The sequence below is a fragment of the Macaca fascicularis genome, chromosome 2 (assembly GCF_037993035.2).
Source record: "Macaca fascicularis isolate 582-1 chromosome 2, T2T-MFA8v1.1".
In the NCBI taxonomy this organism is placed as follows: Eukaryota; Metazoa; Chordata; class Mammalia; order Primates; family Cercopithecidae; genus Macaca; species Macaca fascicularis.
This window is the reverse complement of record NC_088376.1, coordinates 37,541,150-37,555,671: the sequence shown is the minus strand read 5'-3', so window position 1 is coordinate 37,555,671 and position 14,522 is coordinate 37,541,150. Positions and strand designations below refer to the sequence as shown.

The window sequence follows — 14,522 nt, the reverse complement described above, 5'->3', positions numbered from 1 at the left end:
TAAGGAAATGAGACTTCAGCTCCCCCCACCATCACCACCACTCAGACCCATCCAGCAACCAGGGGTGCTGCACACGGGCTTCTCGTTGGTTTCAGCACTTCAGACAACCTGACACTTGAAGGAGTTAGGCAACACTGACTGGCCCAGGCTAGCTGGGGGAACTCTGGGACCTGAGATCTGCCTCAGCAATTTCCAACACCCCAAGAGCTTTGCGTAATTCATAGTTCTTACTTCCCCAGCCACACAGAGAGCAAGTGTCAGCCAGCCTCCCAGGGGTGTGTGTGTGTGTGTGTGTGTGTGTGTGTGTGTGTACCTGCACACATACAGATAGGACAAGACTCACTTTAGCAGAAGGAAACCTGCCTTGGGAGTCACCCATCTCCACTTGTCTGTCTATGGCCTCAGCTCTCTGGGGACTCCAGTTCAACATTTCTGGAAGCCAATAACCTCTCCTTTCATCAGATGCCCAGTGGGTGAGGTGGGGGCAGGGTGGCAGGGGGCGCTGGTAATGCAATGAGACAACAGCCTTTACATGCGACCAAACTCTGAGCCACTGTTATTGGGGGAAGACCTTCAGAATCTCAGGGTGTGGCTGTGACATATCTCCTGCTTCTCTGCTCCACCAGTCACTTCTCACTCCCTCTGTCCCTTTACTTATCCTTAAAATGAACTAAGGGTGAAGTATTTCCTACCTACATGTGAAGGTATTACCCACCATGTGAAGACCACTTTCTGTACACCAGGTGCCTTATATTCATGCCATTCTCACAAGAGCCATGTGAGAAATTTTTACCAACCCAGTGATAAGGGTAAGAAGGTGGAGGGGAAATGGCTGGTCCAAGGTCACACAGCCAGGAAGTGATGGAACTGGTACTGGAATGCAGTCTATGTGACACTGGCTCCTCCAAGGAGGATCTGGGAACTCTCAGGGCCATGCTACAAGGTGGGGTCCATACACTCCAATGTGGGGAGGGCTCCCAGAGCAAAGGCCTCCATGTGGGGGGCATTTATTAACAGTAGAAACTCGAATTAGAGGAACGCCCCCAGCAGGGTGGGCCGTTAGTGCCCCGGGGTACCGGGCAGAAGCCTATGTAAACACTCCTGAGACCTACAGCCAAACCCCTGCTGCTGTTGGCTGGGCAGGCCAGGCCGGGCTAAAAATAGAAGGCTTCTCAGGTCCAGCTCCCTGTGCCCAGCCTCCTCCTCTCCCCCTCCCTCCTTCCCTACAGGGCAGGAGCCAGGCTTCTAGAAGGAACAGAGACTTTAAGACTTTCCTTTCAGATCAAAGAGGATCGTCAGCTTGATACTCAATGGGCATGTTCCAAGTTCTAGAGGGGCCGTAACTGGGGGGAGCTCCTGACTCCAAAACCCCACCCAACTCCCTCCTAGGGAGAGAGCTGTCAACCTCCAAAACCCACCCGGGGAACGAGGGAGGTCGAGGCCAAAACTTGGCCAATTTCTGCACATCTTGCAATTCAATCTGGAGCCCCTTTGCTGTCTTTCCTTCTCCTGAACCTACTCTCAATGTTGACAGCACTGTGCGATTTCTGTATTTGCCAGAGTCTTCTCGTGGGAGGTGGGCTCCGGGCCCTCTCGGAAACCCTCCGGAGACCGTGGGGATGAGGCAGCGCTCAGCCAGAGAAGTCCTGGAGCCCAGGACCAGCGCTTCAAGTGCACCGAGCGGGAGGCAGGGGCTCAGGGAGGGAGGCTCTGGACCGGCCGCCTCTGCCGACTATGGCCCCGGTGCAGGTCAAGGCTTGGGCCTGGGGATTTCCTTTCAAAGGTGACTTAGAACAGCTTCATTAGGGTAGCGCCCTCCCAGGAGGGCCCTAATGGCGTGTTTGGCAGAGTCAGCGAAACGCGGCGCCCTGCAGCTCCAGCGGCGGGGGAGCGCCCTCTCCCGCGCCCTCGCCCTCTCCCGTGTGGGGCAGCTGCGCGCACGGGGCCATTTGCAGCGCAAGCAGCCTAGTGTGCGGCCGCGGCGCCCAGGTCGGAAGGGAGGCGGCATCATGGAGCTGAAGAAGGACATCAACGCCGTATCTATCGACATGCTGCTGATCGTGCACTCGGAGAAGCGGCGCGCCGCACAGGGTACGCACTCAGACCAGCAGGCGGACCCGAGCGCGCTGCTGCAGCGCCGAGGAGGTAACGCGCGCCCGACCCGGGTACCCGGGTCCCCCGGCACCTCGGCCTCCTTGCCACAGGGCCAGCCCGCCGGGGGGCGCCCATTGCTCCCCCGAACGAGGTCTGCGAGCCCGACCCTCTCCCCCATGGCTGCCGTCGCTTCCCCGCAGTGGCACCGGCGTCCCGTGGCAACGCGCAGTCCCGTGGCAACGCGCAGCCCCGTGATTGCCCCAGTTTGACTCCCTGTGCAGGCCTGTGGGTGCTTCCGTCACCCCTGGGAGTCTTTTTCCTCCCAGCCACTCCCTGACGGGGAGAGCAAGACTGGAAGATACCCTGGAGGAAGGCGGCCAGAGCCTCAGAGCTCACTCACAGGTAGCAGAGGCCTGCTCCCCTCCCACAGCACACTGCAGGGCACAGGGGACGCTGGGAAACCTTTGTGCTGAGTCAGCCTTTGAGATGGGGAGCGCCCTTTGTGGCCCTGCACAGTTTACAGCCTCAGTTTCTCCTTTCTTGAGACTTTCTCCTAGCCTTCTATAGATGGCAGGCATGAAAGGCGTAAAAGGAACGCAGGTTTGGATAGGGTAAGATTTGAAACCTGCTCTCTCCACTTGAACTTATCCATCAATTTTACTTGTCCTACATATTTTCTGGGTAAATTTATAAATTGTAGATTGGTAAAATAAAGTGACTGTTTACAGAGTGATTGTGGAAAGCAGGATCCGGGCCTCTCTGTTCTCCAGACGACAGAACACAATGTGAATAGAGTGCAGATGGATGATAAGGAAGGTTAAATAAGCCCCTGAAAAGCCAGAGAACCTCAGGGTCCTGGATGGCAAGCTGTCTCCGAGGCTGGTGTGAGGATGCACTAGGCGGACTGTGGGCCAGTTCTTTAGAAGTTAGGCCTGACAGTCCATGCAGGAGAATGACTTCTGCCTCTCTCCTCCCCTCCAGCTCTGGAGCTCCTTGGAATTCCTGCTGCTGCTCTGCCCTTGGTTCTTCTGTCCCCAGAGCCTCTGTGCACATTGAACATCCACCTTCCACCTGCCTTGCTAAAGTAATGCTGCTGTGGATGGCCTTGCCACTACCAGCCACATAGGCTAGAGCTGCCTCCGGAGCCCTGGGGACTTCCTGGGAAGGCAGGCAGGGGAAAGAAACAGAATCTGGAGGGCTGAGTATGTTGACAGGCACTCTAGTCTCAGGGCTGATTCCTGACTGAAGCAGGAGTTGTTTGGATTCATTGGCTCTTTAGTTCTCAGAGCTGCTCTTGGGAGAAGGGGAGACGGCCTGTCCAGGGTATTTGTAGTTAGAAAATCAGCAGAGGGCATCAACTTCTTGATAGAAATGAGACTGCTCTGAATACATGTACCACAGTCCAGAATGCCTTCTCCAGTGTATGGTGAGGCCTAGTTCCAGGTCAGCCCACAAGTCCCACGATCCTCTCTGATCACGTCACTTCTAAAGACTCTGACACTAGAAAGGGCAAAGAATGCAGAGAAGCCCAGGAAATACCAGGCATCAGGACTGTCCTGAGAGGTGCCCAACACCCAGCACAAACTCGCCATGACTCCAGACTAATGGATGCACACTTGTGACTGTGACAGAGAAAAAAAGACCCCTAATGGCTGGGCCCTTTCTGCTGAGCTTTTTCTCCAAATATTTTCCTGATGGCCGTTTCTCACAGATGCTATGAGTGACAGTGTAGAGATCTCTGTCACTTATTCACAACCAGAGCAGAGAGGAGGGAAAGTGCATGACTTTTGATGCCTGGTGGTCAACAATGATATTCAGGAGACCCCAGGGTAAGCCAGCCTGCAGACCCCCTCCTCAAAAAACAGCCTAAGGGAGGAAAATGCCCAACAAGATCAGCTTGTTCCAAAGCCTCCCATGGGTGCAAAGATCTAAAACAAACCCATGATCACTTTCAGGTATCTCGCCTTTCTCCTCCGCACTCCAGGTCCTCCACTGGAGAGTGGATCTTCCTTGGCTATGTAAAAGAGGGCCTAGACTCCATGTCAGAAAAGATCAAGGCTCAGTTATTGTTGCAATGAAGAGGATGGAGTAATCTGTAACCAGTGGCCCTTCTGCTGGTGGCCTTGTGGAAGAAAAGAGTCAGGGGGACAAGAAGGCGAGGAGAGTGTGGACAGGCTAGATCACTAGGAATTTGGGCTACAGAGCCAGCAGATGTTCTCTCCCATTTCTGTAAGGCATCCTCCCAGTCATTTCCCTCAAACAGTTCTTCTCCAAAACGTGCCTGAAAGCCCTCAACTCCTATCAGAAAGTAAAGTGCATATATTCCTGCGGCAGTAGAGGATACAGCCTATAGCTGCCTGCAGCAAGACCCAATGAGCTTCGAAGTTTCAGGCCTTATCCCAAAAATCTATGTGATTTGTGTATTCTACTCCATAGGTGTGTCATGAGGGTTCCAAGTGGTAAGTCACTGGCCCTGGCTATGGGGGACTCTGCAGAAAAGAAGGGTGTTAAGAAGGGAGTGGCGGCCCCTGAGTGGTTGAGAGGGCTGGAGAATGAGACTCAAGGCTGAACTTCCAGGAACAGTGCCATCAGCAGTACCACAGAGCTGGTCTAGTGAGGAAACCTCCTCGGCCACCAAGGAGCCCTGAATACTCCTTCCGCGCCAGAATCTCAATTTTATTGCAGCAGCACCCGCTGCCAGAACGTATCCCCGTGCTGTGCCAGGAACTCGACCTTGCGGCTACCACTTGCAGCCGCAGCCAGAGTGAGAGCTTTCCTTCCCTTCCCTGTTGCATCACCAGGTCCCAAGGCAGAGTGAAACACAGGTACATCAGATTGGCCATGGCTAGGCCATACGTGTTTACCCTCTAGCTGCAAGGGAGGCCAAGAGAACTGGCAACTGTCATTTTCCGTTCCCATTGGGATTGACGGTCTTAGCCCACTCCTCCCACTCTATATCAAGACTCTAAAAGTGAGTGATTCACCACTTACAGAAATAGGCAGGCAACATGGATAGCAAATGACTTCTAAAATAATGCTTTCATGTGTATGCAGAGGAGAGGTGGAAGTGGAAAATGGGCATCTCTACTACAAAAATTCTCCCCAAATGATCCTGATAACCAACCCCACTGCCCTTGAAAACTGTTTTAACACTTTTTAGATGTTTTGAATTTTGAGAGTTGCATTCATTTCCTCAGGGGCATCTGATTCATGGGTAACCTCTCTCAGATTCCAAGAGAGCCAAGATCCACCTGCTCTACCATAACCCAGATAAGTCTGCAACTGGCACATCACTCTTTTGCCCTGGGTCTCCCGCCTCAGAGAAACTTGTTATTTTGCAGGATTCCAAGGCATTGGAAATGGAGTCCGAAGATGGCAGAAATTAGAAGGAAATGACCTTCACGGTAAATTCTCTTTTTCCTTTCAACCTATAGGATTTAATACATTGAATAATAACTGGAAGGATTGGGTTTCACTCATTTGAAGACTGGCCCTAGATATCTAACCACTGAACAGAAAGTGGCTGCTCCTGACCCAGCCAGGCCTCTAGGACCACTGTGACTGTGGGAAGTGGTCCCTGGTGTCAGGTCCCCTGCTCTCCTGGAGGCTATGGCTGAAGAACAGGAACTTGAGCACCCATTTGTTTGCTGGCTGAGCTGTAGGGGAGGACTTAACATCCCTTGGGATGGTGAGGTTTGAGTGTGCTCCTATGAGAGGCAGCCATCTATGTTTTGAAAATGTTTCCCAGCAGAGAGGACAGTGGTCTGCCTTGGGACGGTATGACTTGAGGCCTGAGAAGATGCCACTTAAGGGTTCTATAGCTTCCTGCTGGCCTGGACCCAAAATACAATAAGAAGTCAGCTTCCAAAGCCTCTTTTTTCTGGTGCCAGGCATCTGCCACCCCAGGCCCAGGATCTCTTTGGGAACACTAAGGGGCCAACTATAATAGGCTTTATTCTATTCCCTTTAGAGTTCATTAGCCCAGCCTCCAGGGACAAACATCAGGGACATTGCACAGTGGGCACATGAGGGTTCTAGTAGAGACCAAACCTCTACTCCCAGAACCCCAGTAGAGAACTCCATCCACTCCCAGCTAAGTGAGCCCTGGGATCAGATGACTGGTTTATCAAATGCCAGTCTAAAGGAACCACCCTCCATGACACAATTGTGGAAATAGGATGGCAGATGAATAGGACTAAACTGCTATGTTCTACCATCCTTTTGACAATAATGAAAGGGAAAGATGAAGTTCTAAAAGTGAATTCATTCACTCATTCTGTCCACAAATGCCTAGAGTGCTTACTTTGTGCCAGGCATGAGTCTAAATATTGGAAATGAAACAGTGAAAAAGACAACCAAGAACACTGCCCTCAGGGGAGCTGTGTGAAAATGATTGGAATTGTAATGCACTGCAGGTGAGTCTCGACACCCTGGAGGTGAAGAGTGTTCCTATGTTCCCTGCCTTTGGTAGGAGTCCTCAAGACACACCCTCCACCCCTACCCTGCCACTGCCAGGGAACCACCCCCTCTGTGACCTAACCTATAGACATGCATGGGTGCAATGGCTTCCCTGTAACCTTGCTACAGGGGCCATCAGTTGGTAGACATGCCAGCTGTAGCTCTACTGAAGTAGACACCAAAGCTAACAAAACTCTGCTATGGGCTATTGAGAATTTTGATAAGAATCAGACCCCCAGAGACCTGTTAGCCACAGAAATGGCCATGCAGGGCATGGAAGGTATGCATGCTCGGCCCATGTGTGAGTGGGTGAGCGGGCAAGCAAGCCACAGGTGGAAGCAAAGAAGCACAGCATCCTTGTTGGTTGCAGCTCTCTCATACCTTGCCTGAGTTGTCTGACACTCATCTTAGGGCTTCTCAGGCATGTTATTACATCAGGAGAAGATTGAAATATACTGAATTCATTCTATTTTTACCATCTTCTGGGTTTCTGATTTAGGAGAAGGTTAGTGGAAAAATATCACAAAACACAAAGTGACACATTGACTATTACAAGACCATTACAAGACTCTTGTAAAAGACATGAAGTGAGTCTTAGCACTATGTGTCAGCTGATAGAAGATGATTAAAATAGTCCTTGCAAAACCACCATGAGAACTGGGAGTTTCAGGTACATGCAGGGCTGGAGAGAGGCTCTCCAGAGGCCCTGAGCCCAGAAAAAAATGACACTTCTACCATTCCACCAACATGTGTAAAGCAAAATTTCATTTATTTTTCAAATGGTACGTTTACATGCATGCAGAAATCAAAATTAGTTTCTTTCTGTGTTTTCTGATGCTGAGATTCTGAGTGCAGGTATTGAAGCTGACCTTTTCTCATACCTGTCTTACCGGTGCCCAAGGCACCCAGCCCTGGTAACCAGCAGGCTGCCCAGCCCTGGTAACTGGATGGCTTCTATCTTAGAAGGAAGTGGCTGATGGCATGTGCTGGTGGAGTGCACACAGACGCTGCTGAGCATGGGGTTGATCCAGAAGGGCGCATATTCCCCCTCTTGCTACCCCGTGCACTGCTTGGGCTGGGGCATTGGCAGGGTGCTGAGACTAGAGAGCTCCAAACTTTTCGAAGCAGCAGGTGTTTGGGCCCAGCCGCCTCCTCACCCCCGCCACCCCACCCCGATAGCTTGCCCAGCAACGGGCTTCCCCTGCTGTGATTGGCTACTTTCCTTGGTCCTGGACAAAGTCTGCCTAGTAGCACAGGGACTGATGCTCCACAGCTAAAGGGAAACCAGTTGTGCAGCCTTGACTATAAATACCCCACAGCAGCTATGCCAGCCAATCACCCTCCTTGAGGATTCCCTTCCCGGATTTTGTTTCCTCCCTCAGCCAGCCGAGGCACTGCCAGCTGTGCCTGCAGGAGGCGGCCCTGGCCTCCCTGTCCTCGCCTGGTCTGGGGCTCCAGCCCTGCATGCCACATCACCCTGTATTGGAATACACAGTGGACCTGGCCCTCGGCTGACTAGTGTGGGGCTCAGGGACCTAGCTGCGCCTGTTCACAGGAGAAGGCTGGAGCAGGCAGGCTTTCCAGGGCAAGACCCTGTCAGGTGGATCACAAATCCAGCCTGGCTCAGTACCTCACCCCCTACCTTGATTGGCTTCTGCGTGGGCCCAGGCATGGGAACCACTGAGTGGCTCATCTGCACAAGAAGAATCATCTAAATGGACCTGTTCAGGCCAATGCCCCAGAGGCATACTTGTTTCCACACTGAGGCACTGGTCCCAGTGGTCACCTCCAGTGACAAGCCCACTGCAAGCCAGCAGGAAGCTATAGAGAGAAGATGGCAGGCCAGGGTGGTAGTGGTGGGTGAACCTCCAGCTGCCACCATCCTCCCCTTGCCCAGCCTTTCCCCCACCCCTCTGAAGCAGAGGTTCAAGGGCAGCCTCACTAAGAGCAGGCCACAGCAGCAACTGTAAAGAAGGGAGGAAAGGTCATGCTTCCCGTAGGAGGGCAAGTAAGCCTGTGACCTCCCACTTCTTGGCCAATGGCAGGAACTAGGCATCACTCCATGGCAGCCTGACTCCACTAGGCACTGAGGACAACTCTGTGTCCCAGGGACAGAAATATCCCAGCATGTGGAGAGAATGTGCGTAGAGTGCATGCCCTGCAAATGCTTGTGAAACAGAACCAAACTACACATCATCCCGTCTCCTAGGCTGCTTGTTCTCATCGAGAAGCAGGAGGCTCAGCCGGGCGCAGTGGCTCACGCCTGTAATCCCAGCACTTTGGGAGGCCGAGGCGGGTGGATCACGAGGTCAGGAAATCAAGACCATCCTGGCTAACACGGTGAAACCCCATCTGTACTAAAAATACAAAAAAATTAGCCAGGCGTGGTGGCGGGCGCCTGTAGTCCCAGCTACTCGGGAGGCTGAGGCAGGAGAATGGCATGAACCCAGGAGGCAGACAGAGCTTGCAGTGAGCGGAGATCACGCCACTGCCCTCCAGCCTGGGGGACAGAGCAAGACTCTATCTCAAAAAAAAAAAAAAAAAAAAAAGAAGCAGAAGGGCTCAACTGGGAGTCAGAAGACCTGGGGTTTAAGTTCCAGGTCAGAACCTCCCAGCCTGCTCCACAGAAAGGTGTGAGGATCAGTGGGGCATCTGTGTATGGACAGTGCTTTTGAAACTGTGCCTAATGACGCCAAAGTTGGGAGTTATGGCTACAAAGACCGTGGAAGACTGGTAGCCTGTTCCAGAAGAAACCCAGCGTGTGCTGGCACATGATAAGGGGCACAAGGGGTATGTGCACATGGGCTTCCAGGCATTTGTCTCCATGCACAGTGTCATTGTGCTGGTTTGCACATGTGCACACTGTGAGGGTGCACACACATTTAGGCCTGGGGATGTGCTTGGCCCTCGCCGGCCCACCTTTCCTGCAAACACATACAGCCCTTTGCTCTGCCTGGGGTCAATTCCCCAGTGGTCACTGCAGGCCTCTCTGTCTTCCTTAAATAGAAAACTTGGTGGAGAAGCAGCACCCTCAGCAGCCCCAGGTGATCACTTCCTACAACAGCCAAGGTAAGTGATTCACTGCTAGCCATGACCTCCCCTGCAGACGTGTGCCCCGACCTGATGCTCTGGCCAGTGACAGCCCAGGATGTGGAGCTCAGACTATGGGGAGCAGGGTCCTCTCTGCGCCCATGGGTTTTGGAAAACCCTTTTCCTCTCCCTGTGTCTCACGGGAAGCAGCAAGAGGCTGCACAGTCTGAGTCTTCCCCTCACCATGAGATCAAGAAATAAAGCCCATGGGCCTCAGAGCCCGCTGCTGTCATCATCTTCACTATTACTGTCATCACTATTCAACATTCAACATTCAGCATTTGTTGAATGCTAACCATGTGCCAGATTTGTGCACTTATTCTCATGTAAATTAAGCTTCACAGTAATCCTGTTTACCATCCTCAAATTACAGATGAGTAAACTGAGGCTTGGAAAGGCTGTCATGTGTCCAAGATCACATGGCCAGCAAGAGTCAGAGCTGTGCAGCCTGACCCCCAGCAAGTCTCAGCTGTTAACCTTCACACATCTCTGCTTCCTCATCTCCCCTGGAAACCAGTCTCCCTCCTGCTGGCTCATGGCATCCAAGCCCTCCCTTGTCCTGACCCATAGCAGTTATTCGGCCTCTCCTGCTGAGACTGAGCCTTCCGAGGGCATCCTATCCAGTGAGTTTGCCACAGCAAGGCAGAGTGAGAGGCACCGTCGTTGGGAGTCCTCACTTTTTGGGGACAGACTCTGGGGACTCGGGGAAGGCAGGCAAGAGCATCACTGACTCTACAGTTGACTGGATCTGAGCACATGACAAGATAGAGACAGGAGGGCCCCACAGCAGTGGTGGCGGGAGGCCAGGTTAGAGAGTCTCACTCCCACCGTGGTTAACTGCTCTGCATTAAATACTGGGCCCTGGTGTCCGTGTGCTCTCACAGGCTCAGCCGTAAGAGTTCATCACGCTTGCTCTGAGAGTTGATGTCCTAACCTGCAAGGAAATTATCTGATCAAATTCAGAGGCAGTGACTTCCCCCATGCCCCACATGAAGCAGGAGGACTCTGGAGGCCCTGGAGGATTGGAACCTCTCAGGGAATTGCTCCCTGAAATACAGGTGGACCAGCTTCTCTAGAGGAAGGCGCTGGCAGGTAGTGATGAAAGGCCAGCCAACTGGGGTTACCAGCATGGGGGAGCTGGCTCTCCTCACAGTGCAGGCCAATGTCCCTTTAGGCCAGAATTCCTGAGAGTGCAGCTCTAGGACAGACCTTAGAGACCTCTGTGGGCCCAGCAGGACCTGCCACCAGCCCTAGAAACCACAAGGAAAAGCCCACATGCTGTTGCTTCTCGAAAATGAACTCAACTACACATGGCTCAACACAAAAAAAAGGACTCAGAGATATCTGGCTCTAATGAGAGTGGATTAGCACCACTTACCTCACTTAGTGAAGAAGACAGACAAAGGCCGCTGTCCTTGTGGAGCTGACATCCTAGTGAGGAGACACAGACAATCCTGACAAGTCAAACACCCTGATCCAGATAAGGCATGAGGGGAAGTGAAGCAGGAAGGATGATAAGGAGTGTATGTGGGAATGGGGGTCTGGGACTGTGCAGGGGTGTGTATTCATTTTCTATAGCAGCTATAGGAAATTTCCACAAATGAGGTGGCTTAAAATATCACAGATTTGTTCTCTCACACTTCTGGAGCCCAGAAGTCCAAAATCTGTTTTACAGGGCTAAAGTCAAAGTGTCAGCAGGGCCGGCTTTTTTTAGAGGCTCTAGGGGTGCCTTCGTTACTTGCCTCTTCCTGCTGCTAGAGGCTGCAGGCCCACCATGGCTTGTGGCTGCCTCACCCCAATCTCTGCTTCCATTGTCACATTGCCTTCTCTGCTTATAAATAGCTGAATCTCCCCGTGCTCCCTTGTATAAGGATATGTGTGGTTGTATTCAGGGCCCAGCCAGATAATCAGGATGGTCTCTCTATCTCGAGATCCTTAATTTAATCACAACCGCATAGTCCTCTTTGCCGTATAAGGTAACATTCACAGGTTCCAGCGATTCTGGCATGGATATCTCTAAAGGTCATTCTTCAGCCTATCCCAGGGGACAATTTAAAGTGGAGTAGGTGAGAACGGTCTCATTGGGAAAGTGACATCTAAGCAAAGAAAGAAGTGAAGAACAAATGATGTGGGTATCTGGGGAAGGGCTTCCAGCAGAGGGAGCAGTGAGCGTGAAGGCCCCGGGGCAGGAGCGTGTCTGCGTGTTCAAGGAGCAGGCAACTGTGCTGTGGAGAGGAAGGGAGGGGCATGGGCAAGGTGGGGGTAGCAGGAGAAGAGTCAGAGAGGACACAGGGCAGAGTTGGCAGGGCCTGGGAGGCTTCTAATCTGAGTGCGATTGGAAACCATTAGATGGTTGTAAACATGACAGCCTCCAACGCGTAGAGAATAAACAGAGGGGACAAGGTTGGAAACAAGACAACCCTTAAGAGGCATCATGATAATCCAGCAGGAGACGTTCCCCCACGGTGTGAATTTGGGGTATACGAGAAAGAGAGGAGTCAAGGCTTGGGACCTGAGCAATGGGGAGGATGAAGGTGAGGGAGATGCAGGAGGAGCAGGTTGGGAAAGAAACATGAATTCAAATTTGGCTTTGTGGAGGTTGGTGCCAGCACCTGCCATTTTGGAAAGCAGTGGCCAGGGAATCGTTACTCCGTGTGCCACTTTCTTATTCATCCCATGAGCCTTGACAACCTTTGGGCTCTGTTCTGAGAACCACACCAGCCCTGAGAGAAGCCTTCTTGGAAGCTCTATCACAGTAATAGCGGTGACCAGAGGCGGGACACTTGGTGTGTGCCAGATATTAAGCTAAGCCCCTCTCATGGCTCACCTCATTCAATCTCCACACCCACCTTCTGTGGAAGGTTCTCATCCTCATTTTACAGATAGAGAAGCTCAGAGAGATTTAAGTAACTTGCCTGAAGTCGCACAGTTAGCACATTCCAGACCCAGAAGTGGAACCCATGTCTGTATGCTCTCGAAACCGGCGGGCTTAACTACTCCACCATACTGTCCCTTCCATACAGGGCAGGGACCAATCTGGTGGTGTTGATCTGGGTGCAGTACCCCCACCCAACCCCCACCCTCAACGTGCAGCCTAAGGTTTCAGTCTGAACTCGTTGCTCGGAATGCTTCAACATTGTCCCTCCTCCTCAGCCTCTCTTTCAATGATAGACTTTATGCAACAGGTGACAAAGGAACATTGGAATCCTGGGTCAGGGAAGGGGCTTTGGAGATGGATCTGTAGTGGGTGTGTGGGTTGAATGAATGGAAGGTGGGTAATCACAAGGAGCCCCTGCAAAGGACTTTTATTTTTTTTATTTTTTTTGAGACAGGGTCTCACTCTGTGGCCCAGGCTGGATCACAGCTCACTCCAGCCTCAAACTCCTGGGCTCAAGTGATCCTCCTTCCTCAGCCTCCCGAGTAGCTGGGGCCACAGGCGAGTGCCACCACATGGCTGGGTTTTTTTTTTTTTTTTTTTTTTGTAGAGATGGGGTCTCACTATGTTGCCCAGAATGGTCTCAAACCCCTAGGCTCAAGTGACCCCCCTCCCTCAGCTTCCCAAAGTGCTGGGATTACAGGCATAAGCCACCATGCCTGACCCCAAAGGACATTCTTGGGGAGTCAGTTTTCTGTTGGGGCTTCTGTCCTCGAGGTCATCAGCCCTTATTCCCATGCAAACACTTTGTAGAGTAGCCTTCTTTGATCATGCGTGCACTGGGGTCAAAGTGCCATGTTTCCAGACCTCAGACCTCCCTGTGGAGCTCCAGCCCATAGAAGGAATCATGAACCGTCCTTTGTTTTCAGTTCCTAATGGAAGCCAGGGGCAGGGCTGCCAGTGATGACCTTCATCATGCACACCAGCAGATGCCTAGTCGCAGCCCTGAGCTCTGGATCGCTAGCTTGTCATCTCACAATGAGAGCTGCTGAGTGGGGTTTTCATGCTGTGTCTGGCAGTACCCCCTAAGGGTGGTGTTCCAGCATGTTATACAGAGCTAGACAGTCCCTGTCACCATCTAGCATGCTCGTTCCTGGGATGTCACTGCTCTCCACTTCCTGACTACTGCATCCTGGGTGGAATCACAGCATGTCTCTGTTGAATACCTAACCAGGGACTATTTAAGGGTATTTTTTTTTAAACTACCAATGCTTTAGCTGTTTTTCTGACTCTAAGCTACTGCAGGAAAAAAAAAAAAAAAAACAAAAAACTCCAAGGTAGAAGAAAAAAGGCTGTAAATGTGCCAACCTGTTATAGAAAAAGTTAACAAACACCTTAAACCAATGATGGCAAGTATTTCACATAAATCCCATGACCCCTGCACACATATATACACCCGTGCACATGCACACGCACACACACCTGACAGTCTTTGTTAATTGATCCCTTCAGGCAGCCACTTCCAATCAGTCAGAGTTAATGAAAAACATGAAACCTGTTTGCCATACTGCGTTAGGTGTTCTGAGCCAATTAGGCCTTTAGATAAATCCTGATTGAAACCTGAAGAGATCTGGAGAGCAGCTGTCAGGTAGGAGAAACCTGACTGGGTGAAAGGCAGGTGCAGGGCAGTAAGCATGTGGACATTCTTGTGCTTGCCTGTGTGCTCTGTTCCTGAGAAGGTGGGGGAAAAGCAAGGATACCTGGCGGGGTCTAGGAAAGGGGCCAGGGAGCCACTTCTGAGGATTAGCAGAAAATAATCTCTAACAAGCTCTTAACTAAGATGGTCAAAACTGCAGCTTCAGAAATGTGACTTTGTTGACAGCTGGTGGAGCTGGGGAGGGGTGCATGAGAGAGGTCAGCCAGGCAGCCTGGAATCCCAGGAAGGGCCTCCTGTAGGTTTGGTTGTGATGGTTCATAGTCAAGATTAGAATAATGTACTGTGCTG

At 51.8% G+C, this 14,522-nt stretch overlaps 1 protein-coding gene across 5 annotated transcripts in view; it reads left to right on the top strand.

The window, feature by feature from the left end:
- The first annotated feature begins 1,948 nt into the window (after nt 1–1,948).
- KY (kyphoscoliosis peptidase) overlaps nt 1,949–14,522 on the top strand; it is a 49,966-nt gene continuing 37,392 nt past the window's right edge. Inside the window, exons 1-3 of one of the 5 annotated variants that reach the window (XM_015445110.4) lie at nt 1,949–2,091; nt 5,436–5,498; nt 9,559–9,621. In XM_015445110.4, the coding sequence (XP_015300596.2) occupies nt 2,010–2,091; nt 5,436–5,498; nt 9,559–9,621 (208 nt within the window). In that variant the 5' untranslated portion in view covers nt 1,949–2,009. Of the gene's footprint in view, nt 2,146–5,435; nt 5,499–9,558; nt 9,622–14,522 lie in introns of all 5 variants that reach the window. The other 4 variants (XM_005545806.5, XM_015445112.4, XM_005545807.5 and 1 more) reach the window with 4 other exon arrangements.